The sequence below is a fragment of the Puma concolor genome, chromosome D2, assembly GCF_028749965.1.
Source record: "Puma concolor isolate L17-30 chromosome D2, mPumCon1.1.hap2, whole genome shotgun sequence".
NCBI classification, from domain to species: domain Eukaryota; kingdom Metazoa; phylum Chordata; class Mammalia; order Carnivora; family Felidae; genus Puma; species Puma concolor.
Window position 1 is genome coordinate 73,913,484 of NC_141677.1, and position 14,120 is coordinate 73,927,603.

At 43.7% G+C, this 14,120-nt stretch overlaps 1 protein-coding gene across 2 annotated transcripts in view; it reads right to left on the reverse strand.

Moving 5' to 3' along the window:
• Nucleotides 1-14,120, reverse strand: part of GFRA1 (GDNF family receptor alpha 1) — a 212,998-nt gene that overhangs the window by 60,480 nt on the left and 138,398 nt on the right. For both annotated transcript variants that reach the window (XM_086680959.1, XM_086680958.1), the window contains one exon: nt 3,383-3,719. In XM_086680959.1, coding sequence (XP_086537085.1) covers nt 3,383-3,719 — 337 coding nt within the window. The remainder of the gene's footprint in view (nt 1-3,382; nt 3,720-14,120) is intronic.

The following is a 14,120-nucleotide window of genomic DNA, read 5'->3' on the forward strand; positions in this document are numbered from 1 at the left end:
TAGAGATGCAAACGGAGCATTTGAAAAGTGTGAGCTTTCAAAGAAAACTGTTTTTAGGAAGCAATGTCTCCTCTCGCTGTCCCTTTCCTCTGGGAATACTTCAAGGAGGTCTTAAGTCATCCTATCCGCGGTGCCTCCCTCTCTCTGAGTGGGTAAGGGTCAGGGTACCTGTAACGCGAAACCCCGAGGCAGCCCCAGCTCCCGGGAGTACCAGCCGCTACTCTGGGCAGTAGTAACTACAAGGGCCTCATCAGGATGGACGGAGGAGAGACCGAAAGAAGGCATAAATTAAAGACAAGATTAATAAAATCTGATGAAAGAAAACACCCCTAGTCTCCCCAGCAGCTTAAATTACATTTACCACATCTGACAGGGAGGAGGTAATCCTCAGTAAGAAGTCGAGGCTCTGGAAAGAAATTATAGGCTAAATAACTTAGCGATGGGTACCACCGGGGAAGCTGCTGATTCACCTTCCCAGGGAAGACTCAAGACAGGCTACAAAGCCCATCAGTTCCCACTGAGACAAATTTCACTTGGTAGGGCCCCTGGGTCATCCGGCATCTGGATTTCCAAACAGCCTGCCAGTTATTCAGGCCACCACCCCACTGCACGGCAGCCGCGGTCACTGCACCCCCCACCTTGGTGTGACCGGGCACCGTCAGTTGTTAGGCAGGACTGTCCCCGCTGTTCCCCCCCGTACATTTCTGCCCCGTTCCGCTGAGGCCACTCTCTGCTGCTGAGGTTGTCTCAAAACACAAATAATTCCTGGAACTTTCTCAGTAGATCAGTCTGAGCCCCCTGCTCTCTGCACGTTCCTTCTGCCATCTCCCCCAGAACGCCCCAAGTTCCCAAATTTCCAGCTATTTCTCACTACAGCTCAGCAGAAAAGCAATCCCACTTGGGTAATTCACACCAGCTCTCCGAGGATTCTCTACATTGAGAAGAGCAGGCCAGGCAATGGGCTCAGGATGGGCTCTCAGCCTGTGCAGGAGGAGGCTGCGGAGAGATCTCCTGCAGAGCTTGCGAGACAAACCTCACAATGATAAGGGAAGTCTCCATCATCACCCGCCTCTCCCACCTCCCGGCCACGGCTCGCTGGGCTCGCCCACAGCTCCGTGCCCTCCCCATACAGCTTCCTGTCTTGAGGCCACCTGGCTTGGACCCATCAGAGAACACCAGTAACATCTACCGTAGAGACAGGGAGGAGCTGCAGCTGGCTGGCTTTCAGCCAACTCCGGTACCCAGAAGAGGGATCTCTTCTGTTTGAAGACTAAAGGGGGCACAGGAACTTGAGTTTCAGATCCGGGAGTCTTCGCAGGAGGGCAGTTCAGAATCTCTGCTCCTGGGGCGCCTGGGTGGCTCAGTCGGCTAAGAGTCCAACTCTTGGTTTCAGCTCAGGTCATGATCTCACAGTTCTGGGTTCGAGCCCCACATCAGGCTCCATGCTGACATGCCTGCTTTTTCTCTCTCTCGATCTGACTCTCCCCCACTCACATCCCTCTTTCTCTCTCTCTCTCAAAATAAATAAATAAACTTAAAAAAAATGAATCTCTGCTCTCTCCCAACCGGCTCTTACAGCTTCTCCCCTGTGCCTTGCTCCTCAGCTACATTCATCTCCCCCAGGGAGGTCATCTACTCCCTGGCTGACCAGCTTCCCCAGGTTACGGCTGGACACAGGCTCTGCCCCTTCCTTCTAGCAAGCTGTGTCCCTGCTTCTAGCCGATAGCTAAGAAAATCTCAGGGGAGGGGCGCCTGGGTGGCTCAGTCGGTGAAGCGGCTGACTTCAGCTCAGGTTATGATCTCGCGGTCCGTGAGTTCGAGCCCCGCGTCGGGCTCTGGGCTGATGGCTCAGAGCCTGGAGCCTGCTTCCGGTTCTGTGTCTCCCTCTCTATCTGCCCCTCCCCCGTTCATGCTCTGTCTCTCTCTGTCCCAAAAATAAATAAACGTTAAAAAAAAATTTTTAAAAAAATCTCAGGGGAGCTGAGGCCTCAGAGTGAGAGAGTCCTTGGAGAAGTGCATTGTGGGAGCACCTGGCTCATCCCAGGGCACAAAGGGTCATCTACATTCTTCCCCACACGGCAAATCACCTGCTCCCAACAATAACAACAACAAGGGGAAGGACATTACTTCCAGAAAAACCTTCAGCATGGGAGGAATCCTGCAGATAATGAGGATTTTTAATTGTCTTTGGTCACTGTTGGAACTAGTTTAAGCGAAGAATGGGCTGTCATTCTATCAGAATAAAACTGGCCAGAAACTCAGCTCACCAGTATCTTCAAAATATGACATCCCCCCCCCACCGTTGCTCTCTGCTCTTTAGAAATGGGGAGCCTATGAGAAAACAAGTACACAGTCACACTCTCATCTCCTTGCCCACCTGTGAACATTTGTTGAGTGCACAGGATTTTGTCAGAGATGGTGTTTGGAGGCTCCTGGCTCTACCCTGGGGATGCAGTGCACCTGTCGTCAAAATGACGCCCCGTCCGCACCTCCAGCCCGGGATCCAGCCTGCACGTCTGAACGCAACACTATCATCGCCTCAGGCTGCAAAGACTCAGGTCTCTGCTTATCAAAATCTGCCTGCATCCATCAGCAACTGAATGCAACCCTAAGTTCTAGAAGGACACGCATCAAATTGTTGACAGTGGCGGCTGAGGGCAAGTGGGAGCAGAGGGGAGGGGGCAGCTACCTAATTCTTTATTCCTTGTTATTTTTTTTTAACACGGAGAATGTGTTCGTGGATTCCTTCAGACATTAAAATAAATGAACGATGTGGCCAAAAAGGAAAAGGAAGGTACTGTTTTCAGCAATAAGGCAGGGCTTAGCAGAGGGTTCTGATGCGGGTTGAGATCCAGAAGCATGACCAAACAAGAGGGTGCCCACTTTTCTTAGCTGCAGGGATGACACACGGCCCAGAACAGACCCAGGCATTCTGGAAGTTCTCTTCAGGGCTGGACACAGTGCCTCTCACTGGTCTCTCCCAGATTTCAGACCTTGACAGTCAAGAGCCCCCATATCTGCAGCCCACCCCTCCCCTGACCCAATTAACCCGTTAAGATCCTTGGAAGCAGCTCAGAGCTTTGCTGAGCCAGCACAAGCCGTTAAGTCACCTGGCCTCAGGTGACCCTCTGTGCTTACTAAGCACCTCTCAAAGCTTTCCCCAGGTTAATGAGAGGAACCTTCCTGACCAGCTTCTGAAAAACCCTGTGTCAACGCAGAGGTCAGTTTCTGGCCAATCCGGTCCACCGCCTGCCTTCCCCTCAGCCTCACCCATCCCCCCTCCCGTTTCTGAAACTCAGAAAACAGGAGCTTGGCCACTGAAGCCGCCACAAAGGTTCTCCTCGCCGGCTCGTTAATCACCCGGCTGCCGGAGCCCGCTTACCTGCAGATGTAATTCGTCTTGCACGAGTCCTGCAAAGTCAGGCAGTTGGGTTTCTCCCTCTCCTCGTAGGAGCACACGGGCACGATGGTCTGCCGCCTCCGCTCCGTGCACGCGATGTCCCGGCAGGAGCAGAAGAGCATTCCGTAGCTGTGCTTGGCCGGAACCTTGTCGAAGAACTGCCGCAGGGCCTTGTGGCACTTGCGCCGGTTGCAGACCTCGTTGGACATGCTGGTGGTGCACGGGGTGATGTACGCAGACCTGTACTTCTTACAGGTGTCGTCGAGGTTACAGGCCTTGGCGGCGTCCAGGCAGTTGTTCCCTTTGGGAACGTGCTCCACTGCAAAGGAGAGAAAGGCAGGTGTGATCGCAGTGCCGGGCGCCTGGCCACGCACACTGCCTGTCTTCACCGAAATCCGGCCTCTTCCCTGGCGCTGCGGCGAGCTCTGATCAACTCTGTGTTTTGAAGCGAATAGGTAATGAGTTCACGACAAGGAGAAAATAGAAGGTGTGCAAAGGCTGGGGACCCGGGGCAGCCCACAAGTCCCTAGTGCTCCCTCAGATGCATAATTAGGCGGTACGGAGCGAGGCCAAACGAGGGAAGGTTGCTTAGGCACCTGCCTGACTACGTGTAAACAAGGCAACAGGAGAATAAGTTTCCAGCTCCTGGTCGGTAAACTGAAATTAGGAGAAAAGAAAAAAGCAACAAATTATATACTTGTTCATTATGCAGTATATAAAATGATATGCTGAATGTAAGTATAATTGCCATGCAATTCCTCCAGGAATATAATTATGTAATAAATGCATATAGTACATGCTAATTACTATATGATTACAGAGTAATTACATGGTTATTTGAGCCTAGAAGACAAAATATTATGCCAGCTCCCTAAACAGGAAGAAGCGGCTACGACGAGGTTGTATTTAAGTTCTAGCTCACAGGCCATTGGAAGAAAACCAGAACAAATTACGTGAAAATTTGCAAACCTCAATTACCACTTAACTTGCCACACACAAAATGTGGGATCTACGGGTCTTGAGGCTGCAGATTAGAAAAATTCAGCTAGTATTCTGTATGGAATTTCAATGGGCTTACAAACATAGGCTTTAGGAATCTCACAAAACATACGTCGCCTTCTGCCCAAACCCTTTCTGCTCATGCTCAGAGAAAACAGAGCTGTCCACTGCCAAGCTGCCCACGGTGCGGCCTGGACAGAGAGCAAGGGGGAGGCCAGGCCCACTGCAGTAGCCAGGTGGACTGGCAGGGCCAGGCCCAACGGACAAAGTCAAAAGATGAGTAGACAAAGGAAATGAAGCTGGTTGTGGGAGCCCTGCCCCCTGCCCCTCCTCCAGCAAGTTCCTGCTCAGGCCTTATTCAGCCCCTGCTTGGGTTCCCCCTTCACTCTCTTTGTGCCCCAGTTGATGGGAGCCATGAAGGCATTTGGGAAATTACAAGAGGCTAGAGAACTGACAAGAGAGGACAAGGGGTCCGTTGGGTTGGGTGGGTCTGAAAGACAGAGTGGTGCATTTAGTACACGTCCAAAGGGCACACAGAATGTTATTCAACCTTACACAAAGAAGGAAATCCTGCCTTAGGTGGCAACAGGGATGAACCCTGAGGACATTGTCCTAAGTGAAATAAGCCAGTCACAGCAGGACAACCGTTGCATGATTCCACTTACAAGGTTTCGAAAACACTCAGGCTCAGAGAAACAGAGAGTAGGACGGTAGTGGCCAGGGGCTGGAGGAGGGGGAAATGCGGAGTTGTTATTCAAGGGGCATCAAGTCTTAGACATGAGTAAGTTCTAAAAATCTGCAGGGCAGCCTCATGCCTACAGTTGACAGTGCTGTATTACACAGTTACGAGGGTCAGTGTGTTAAGAGGGTAAATCTCATGGTAAACGTTCTCACTACAATTTTTTTTTTTTTTTAATGTAAACCGGGACATGGCACACAAGGCAAGTCTAACATTTCAGGGAAAGAAAAACACTTCCTGTTTTACTGACGATGGGTCTTGCTTTAAGAAAACCCTGGACGCAAAAGTCCGAAATCACAAAATGATACCGTGGCACCACCAGGCAGAACCCTATTATGCCTCAGGTTCACGTCTCTGCTACAACACCTGAATCCAAAAATTTAATGTGAAAGGCAATAAACAAGACATCCAGCCCATGTCAGGCGAGCAGCACAAGAAGCCAGCGGCTGCACATACATCCCTGGTTTAGCAAGCGCACCTGGTGCATTTTCTCCATCCTGACCTTCCCAGACCAGCTTCCCTCTGGCTCCCCTGTTTTCACATGCTAACTCCTCAGGACTTAAGAAATGAAATATTCACCATGTGCTCTGACAGGATCACCAGGGCCTACAGGCCTCGGTAACACTTCCAGTCTTTTCCGCTTTTCAGACTTTTAACGTCGTGCTGTTGGGCCCATCAGCAACAGTGATTCATATTCTCAAAGGTCTAGAGTTGCACAGGAGACTTCTAAATGACGCATTCTTAGTGATAATCTAAAATAAATTGATATGACCAAATTCTGGGTATTCTGGATTAGGCCCTTAAGGCTAGAAATTGGTACATAATTTTACCACCTGCATTTCCACTTGCCTTGGTATTGAATGGTGCTTTGTGATCTCTAGCTAAAAAGAATAGAGGCACAGAGGTGTACTTAATACTGAAATGACGTAGCCAGTGATATATGAACAAACGGTTCATGTAAGTTCAAGTGGAAGAAAATGGCAGAACAATTAAGTCATCACATGACACCTAGGAACCCAGGCCTGCTATCCTCCAAAGCAGTCGTGCTGAAACAGAGAACTATATTCCAATTGTAAGAACCAATTTAGTTTACACAAAACTAGTACCCCTTACATCAAATTAATGTTATTAACTTAGCATTTCATTGTTTTCAAAGTTCTGTTCATATTTAACATGTGTGCTGTTTTTATAGTTGTGTAAAATTAAAAAAATAAAAGTTTATAGTTCTTTCTTCCTGAGTGTCAAATAAAATTATAATAAAAATAATAAAACGCAACACATGAGGTCCAGACCATTTATTCCTCTCTTAAAGTAGCCTGTATTATACATAAGTTTTAGAAAAATTGACCTGGAAGAAAGCTCCTTGACAGGGGTCTTGGCAATGAATTTTTGGATATGATAGAAGGAACAACATAAAAATAAACAAGTAGGACATCAAACTAAAAAGCTTCCGCACAGCAACGCAAACCATTAACACAATGAAGAGGCAGCCTATGAAATGGGAGGAAGTATTTGCAGATCATTTATCTGATAAGGGGTTAATGTCCAAAATATATAAATAACTCTTGCAACCCAATAGCAAAAAAAAATAATAATTCCATTAGAAATGAGCAAAGAACCTAAAAAGACATTTTGCCAAAAAATATATTCCAAAGGCCAAGAGGCACTTGAAAAGGTGCTCAACATCACTAATCATTACGGAACTGGAAATCAAAACCACAGTGAAGTATCTCCTCACACCTGTTAAAATGGCTAACACAGAGGCAAGAAAAAACAAATGCTGGTGAGGATGTGGAGAAAAGGGAACCCTGTGCGTTGTACTAGGACTATAAATTGGTACAGCCACTATGAAAGACAGTGTGGAGTTCTCTTGAAAAATTAAAAACAGAACGGTATGATACAGCAATTCCACTTCTAGGCATAAATCTGAAGGAAATAAAATCACTGTCAAAGAGATACCTAAACCCCCATTTTCACTGCAACATTATTTTTTTAATGTTTATTTTTGAGAGAGAGAGAGAGAGAGAGAGAGAGACAGAGTGTGAGCAGGGGACGTGCAGAGAGAGGAGACAAGGGACCCGAAGCAGGCTCCAGGCTCTGAGCTGTCAGCAAAGAGCCCAACGTGGGGCTCAAACTCACAGACCGTGAGATCATGACCTGAGCTGAAGTCATGACTGAGCCACCGAGGCGCTCCTGCAACATTATTTATAATAGGGAAGACATGGAAACAACCTAAGTGCCCGTCAACAGGCGAATGGGTAAAGAAAGCATGGCATATATACACACAATGGAATAACATTCAGCTATAAGAAAGGGAATCCTGCTATGTGCAACAACATGGATGTTAAGTAAAATAAGTCAGACAGAGAAGGCAAATATAGTACAATGTCACTTTTATGTGGAATCTAAACCAATCCCCCCCCCAAACAAAACAAAACAAAACAAAACAAAAACACAAAAAACCAAACTCATGGAAAAAAAAAAAAAAGATCAGCTTTGTAGTTACCAGAGGCAGGGGAAGGAGAACTGAATGAAGGTAGTCAAAAGCTACAAACCTCCAGTTATAAGATAAATAAGTACTGAGCATGTAATGTGCAACATGATGACTATAGTTAACAATGCTCCATATTATATTTGAAAATTGCTAAGAAAGTCAATCCTAAAAGTTCTCATCACACACACAAAGGCATTCTTCTTCTTTTTTTTGTCTCTGTGTGAGGTAAAGGATGTTAACTACACTTGTGATAATACTTTCACAATATATATAAGTCAAGTCATTATGCCATACAACTCAAACTCACACAGTTTAGTTATCTTAAGAAAACTAAAAGAAAAAAAATGGTCCAGTGTATGTCTGCTTAATTATAATAATGTTAGCTTCCTTTTCAAAGTTGTTAAAACTACATAAACTACTAATTTTTTCCTCTTAATGTTATCAAAAAGAAAAGCAATATTTCAAAGGAAAAGCTCTGTACAAAGTGGGAACAGAATGAATCATCTTATGTCCAAACCAATTGCGCAAACTTGACTTCATTTAGCAATTGACTCAAACCCACTTTAAGCTGATTCTGTTTTCCTCAATATATAGCCCTGCCAGAACACTATCTCTTTACCATTATTTCAGAACCTGTGAAAGATTTCAGAATGCACAACCTGGCACATTCAGAGAGGCAAAAGAAAAAAAGAACAAACAAACAAAACAACAACAACAACAGTGAATCGATTTCCAGCTCACAGGTCAGTGTGTGATTTGCTTTTTGTTTCTGAATCGCAGAATATTCCCAGGACCCTTTTTTCAATTTGATATGTGAGGCCAGTCTTACCCAAATAGCAGAACATGATGAAAACAAAAGAAGAGAATTACAGACTAATATTCCTTATAAACATAGATTCAAAAAGGTTAGTAAATAGCATTTAGCACTATGTTAAAAGGATAAGGAACCATGACCAACTAGAGTTTATCCCAAAATGCAAGGCTGATTTAATATTTAAAAGTTAATGTAATTTACCATATTAACAGACAGGAAGAAAACCTGATTATATTTCAATGGACAGAGCAAAAGCATTCAACATATTTCAGCACTCCTTCCATAATAAAAAATGCTCAGCAATCTAAGAACAGCAGAGAACCTTCTTAATCTGATAAAGGGCACCTATGAAAAACATATAGGTAAAATCATATTTAATAGTGAAATATTGACTTTTCCCCAAAAACGTCAGGAACTAATGAAGGATTTCATTCTTACCACCTGTAGTCAACATTGTCCTAGAGGCCCTAGTCATTGCAATAAACCAAAGAAAAGAAATAAAAGGGATAGAGATTGGAAAGGAAGACATTTCTGTTTGCAGATGACTTGGAAAATTGTAAAGAATTTATAAACAACTACTAGAATCAGTAAGTGTATTTATCAGTGTCAAAGGAGATAACATTTACTATATGATAACGAATTGCATTTTGGTAAGCTATTAGCAAAATTTTAGGAAAGAAAATTTAAAAACATAATTCTGCTTATAAGAGAACTCAAAAAGGGCACTTAAAAAGGAATAACAAAAGACATGCAAGACCTCTACATTAAAAACTAAAAAGCACTTCTGAGAAAATTAAGGAAGACCTAAATAAATGGAAATACATACCATGTTCATGGATAAGAAGACACAATATCATTGAGGTAACAGTTATCCCCGAATCGTAATATGCATTGACATTGGCAAGTGGATTCTAAAATTTATATGGAAATGCAAAGGGCCATAATATAGCCAAAGCAATTTGAAAAAGAACAGAGTTGAAGGAGTTTATACTGACTTCAAGATTTACCGCAAAGCTGCACTTATCAAGACAGTGTGATACAGTATAGGCATAGACAATTCAAACAATGGAACATAAAACAGAACTCAGATGAAATACACCCACAAATCTACCGTTATTTAATTTTTGACAGTCACTAAAAAACATCTAATATAGAAGTGGTCTTCAACAAACAGTACCAGGATAATTGAAAATCCGTATAAAAAACGACAACAAAATCCCCACATCACCAAAACCCACATATGTACAAATTAATACAAGATGGATCACAGAGTTAAACCTAAAAGCTAAAATCACAAAGTTTTTATAAGAAAATAAGACAATCTTGGAAGTAGGTGAAGGTTTCTTAAAGAGGACCACAGAAAGCCATAGCATAAAAGAAAGAGAATTTGGTAAGTTAGATTTCATCAAAATTGAAAACTTCAGCTCCTCCAAAGACACTGATAATAAATGAAGAAAATGAATAGACAAATCACAGACTAGGAAATATCTGCAAAACACATATCTGACAATGGATCAGTACCTAAAATATATGTAGAATACCTAAAACTCAATAATAGTAATAAAAAAATACCAATTGAAAAATGGGCCAAATATTTGAGCAGACACATCACAAAAGACAACAAAGGAACGGCCAAGAAGCACATGAAAAGCGTTCAACATCATTAGTTAGCAGGAAGTAAATGCAAGTGAAAGCCGCAATGAGACTTGCTTCACATCCACCACAGTGGTTAAAATTACAGTCTGACAACCCAAATACTGTCGAAGTTGTAGAGCTACTGGAATCTCATATGTTGTTGGTGAGAGTGTAAAATCGTCCAACCACTTTGGGAAAATATTGGGCAGCTTTTTCCTAAATAGTTTTTTTTTTAAATATTTTTTTACTTTTGAGAGAGAGAGAGAGAGAGAGAGCGAGCAAGCGAGCTAGTGGGGTAGGGGCAGAGAGAGAGAGGGAGACACAGAATCTGAAGGAGGCTCCAGGCTCCGAGCTGTCAGCACAGAGCTCCAGGTGGGACTCGAATTCATGAACCCTGAGATCTCAACCTGAGCTGAAGTCAGACGCTTAACCGACTGAGCCACCCAGGTGTCCCAGCTTTTTTTGTTTGTTTGTTTGTTTAATGTTTATTTTTTTATTCCTGAGAGAGAGAGCATGTGAGCAGTGGGGAGGAGGGGCAGAGAGAGAGAGGGACAGAGAATCCGAAGAGGAGTGGGAGCTGATGGCAGTGAGCCTAGCACGGGGCTCGAACCCACAAAGTGTGGAGATCACAACTTGAGCCAAAGTTGGACGCCCAACCGACTGGGCCACCCAGGTACCCCTGGGCAGCTTTTTTATAAAAGTAAACCCATGACTACCTTATGACCCAGCATTTCCACTTCTAGATATTTATCCAACAGAAATGAGGATAAACATCCATAAAAAGACTTGTATAAGAATATAACACTATATTGAGAATAACCCAAAACTGGAAAATCAGTTCATGTATCCATCAATAGGAAAATGGTTAAACAGGCTGTGGTCTATTTGCACAATGGAATACCACTCAGAAATTAAGAACAGATGAACTATTGTTACACACATAGCATGGATACATCTCAACACTACTACGTTGAAGAAAAAAAAAAAAGTCATCCACGAAACGTGCATACTGGGGCATCTGGGTGGCTCAGTAAGTTGAGCGTCTCTTGATTTCGGTTCAGATCACCATCCGAGGGTCACGGAATCCATCACCAAGTGAAACTCCATGTTGAGCATGGAGCCTGCTTAAGATTCTCCCTCTCACACCTCTGCCCCTCCCCCACCCAGCTCATGCATGCAGGTTCTCTCTCTAAAATACAATTTTAAAAAAAGAAAAAAAGTACATATTCAATTATTTCATATATGTGAAGTTCTAGAGCAGACAATTTATGATGAAAAACAGAGGAATGGTTGCTTCTAGGGGCTAGAGGTAAGGATTGGCTGGGAAGGGACAGGAAACTTTCTGGAGTGATGGTAGCTTCTATCTTGATAGAAGTTTGAGTCAAAACCTAGAGAATGGTACACTTAAAGCTTGTATATACAGAAATTTTACAGAAATTTTCCCTGAAAAGGAAAAAAAAGCCTAAACAAATATTAAAAACTGATTACTGATAGGTATACTGAAGTGTGTAGGCAAGTATATTGATATCTGCATTTAAAAAATTTAGATGAATTGATAGGTGGAAAGAAGGATGGATAGATGAATACTTACAAAACAACTGCATTCTCATTTATTGATAGAACCTAGATAGGTCAACTGTAACATTTTTTCCACTTTTCTGTATGTTTGAAAATGTTCAAGCAAAAGATTGGCAAAAAGAAAAAAATAAACCAAAACAAAACAAAACCCAGATTCAAATATACCCTATTAAAATAAAAAGTATCACATGCTCAGAATATGGAAAGCAACTCTTAGCACCCCTCTTTCACCTCTTTTCCTGGTTAAACACTCCATAAATCGCAGGACACATAAAGGAGAGTTGGGTTTCACTTGGTGAGAAGACTGATCCCCCCCATATCTATTTGATAGACACCCCCCCTGCCCCCACCCCCCACCGTGCATGCTCAGAAATGCTACGTTGATGACCTGAGGGCAGAGGAAGAAATGTACACAATGATTCCCGTTTAGTCCTCTTGAGTCACACCCAGTTCCCCATCAGCTCACACACTGCACTGAGGAGCAGGCATACGCCTGTGTTTTACGGTCTGGGCACACGCGCCTTCTCGCCTGCGTGGGGAGGCTTCCGGACAGCTTTGCCATAACTCTGAGTGCCATCCTCTCCACAGCTCATTTTAGAGCTCAGCACTAAAATGCTGCTTTCCCTCCTCCTCTCCATCTCTAATCTCTCCCTCCATCTGCTGTTATTCATTCTTTAACTTGGTAGAATGTCTGGGATGCTGCCTGAATGGGAAGTATTCTCAGAATGAAGGCTGTTTACTAGAAATCCTTTTTCTTGTGGGAGGACGCATGTGTGTGGGCTGTGCAGGCTAAGGAGCTCCTCTCCAGCATCAGCCTAGCACTGTTTTCTGGAGAAAGCCATTGAACCAGCTTTTCCTTTCAAAGTTAGATAGAACCACGTTGTTACTTTGTAGGTTACATATTGCTATTCTCTATCATCATTCTAAGGCTCTTTGGCTGTGATCACATCTGATGTGACTTATTTCCTATTTGTCGGTATAACCTGCCACATAGCAACGGGAGAGCCAGCTCCCAGACCCATGGAATAAAAAGGGTCAGGTGTTGCCGGGGGGAAAAAAAAAGAACAAAACAAAAACAATTAATTAGGAGTCAGGGATTTTAAATGTGGTCCAATCATCTGAGTGTCTTTGTACACGTTATCTTTCTCCCAGGGGACCTCAGTTTCCCCATTTGTGAGAGGGTATATCTACAGTCCCTTCAAGCCTCAAGGTTCTTTGACTTGATGGTTCTAATAAAAAATGCCTTTTCTGATTATAACACCAAGCATTTGGGATACAACTTGACGATCAGGGACAGGGTGTGAAAAGAAATCCTAGCACTCCAAAGCACTAGCCTCTCAGCTATTTGCTGCTCCAAAGTGTACAAGGACCTTGGAACTTTCTCAACCCTGACCAACAGGCAGAGCAAATGCGAAAGACCCCTCCAACACAGGGAGATGTGGAGGTGTCAGGCATGATTTATGCACTGGAAGAAGCTTTCACATTCTGAATTCCTTTGGAGCAAGGAACTGCCTTTATCCCAAGTACAATCCTCACACTGTCCCAAATCAAAGAGGCTATCACCATGGCCATAGCCCCTCATTATTTACACTTAGAAAATGCCACCCTTATTGGCAAATGCTGGAGCCAGCTAACCAGTCAAAATGATTCAGGATGAAACACAGATGGAAACAACTAGAAATCCATTTCTATAGATTATGAGGCGAAATAAAACAGTAAATATGTTAAAATTTGCATGGCTTGCATGAAGATGTGGTTTATGAAGCAGAAGGTTCACAAGACACGGGGAGAGAATGTCGTTTATGAATGCTTGCCAATTTCCGGATATCTTTCTGCCTTTCTTTTTGGGGCTGCAGAACTGAATTCACAACTGGTTTCCTCTTTCTTTCCGACTTGATTAATTACCATGTTAACATAACCACTGTTCTTCTTTTAATAGGATCCCTCTAACGTGTTGTTCTAGCAAATAAAACAAATGGGCAAAAGCTCCAAGATCTTCACAGGAGTAGAGCAGGCTTTTCTGGAAGCTTACACATACGGTCTGATCTTCTGATATCCACGTGTATCATACGGCAAATCCGATCATACAGGTTGTGACCCTTGTAATCGATCCTTCAAGAGCTTGGCCTTTTCCAGCTGGGGTGCTAAAAATTACATTTAAAACGCACACGGCGGCTCTTTGGAGCCCATTTTGTCATTCATATACTGTTTCGGGCATATTGTATTACACAATGATGGATTCCCTCCTCGGCCTGTTTTTTTCATACCTTACATGGCTACATTAAACCTCAAGCCATGCCCAAGTTTTCTCTGGGGTTCACAGTGACTGAACTATTCTGAAGACCTGTGAATTTGGAAGTAATTCTTCAGTCTGATGAACTCACTCACCCCAAGCTCACCCTTTAGAGCTTCCATTTCCATAATGCGCACGCTGTGGCCCACCACCCCCATCCGTACCTTA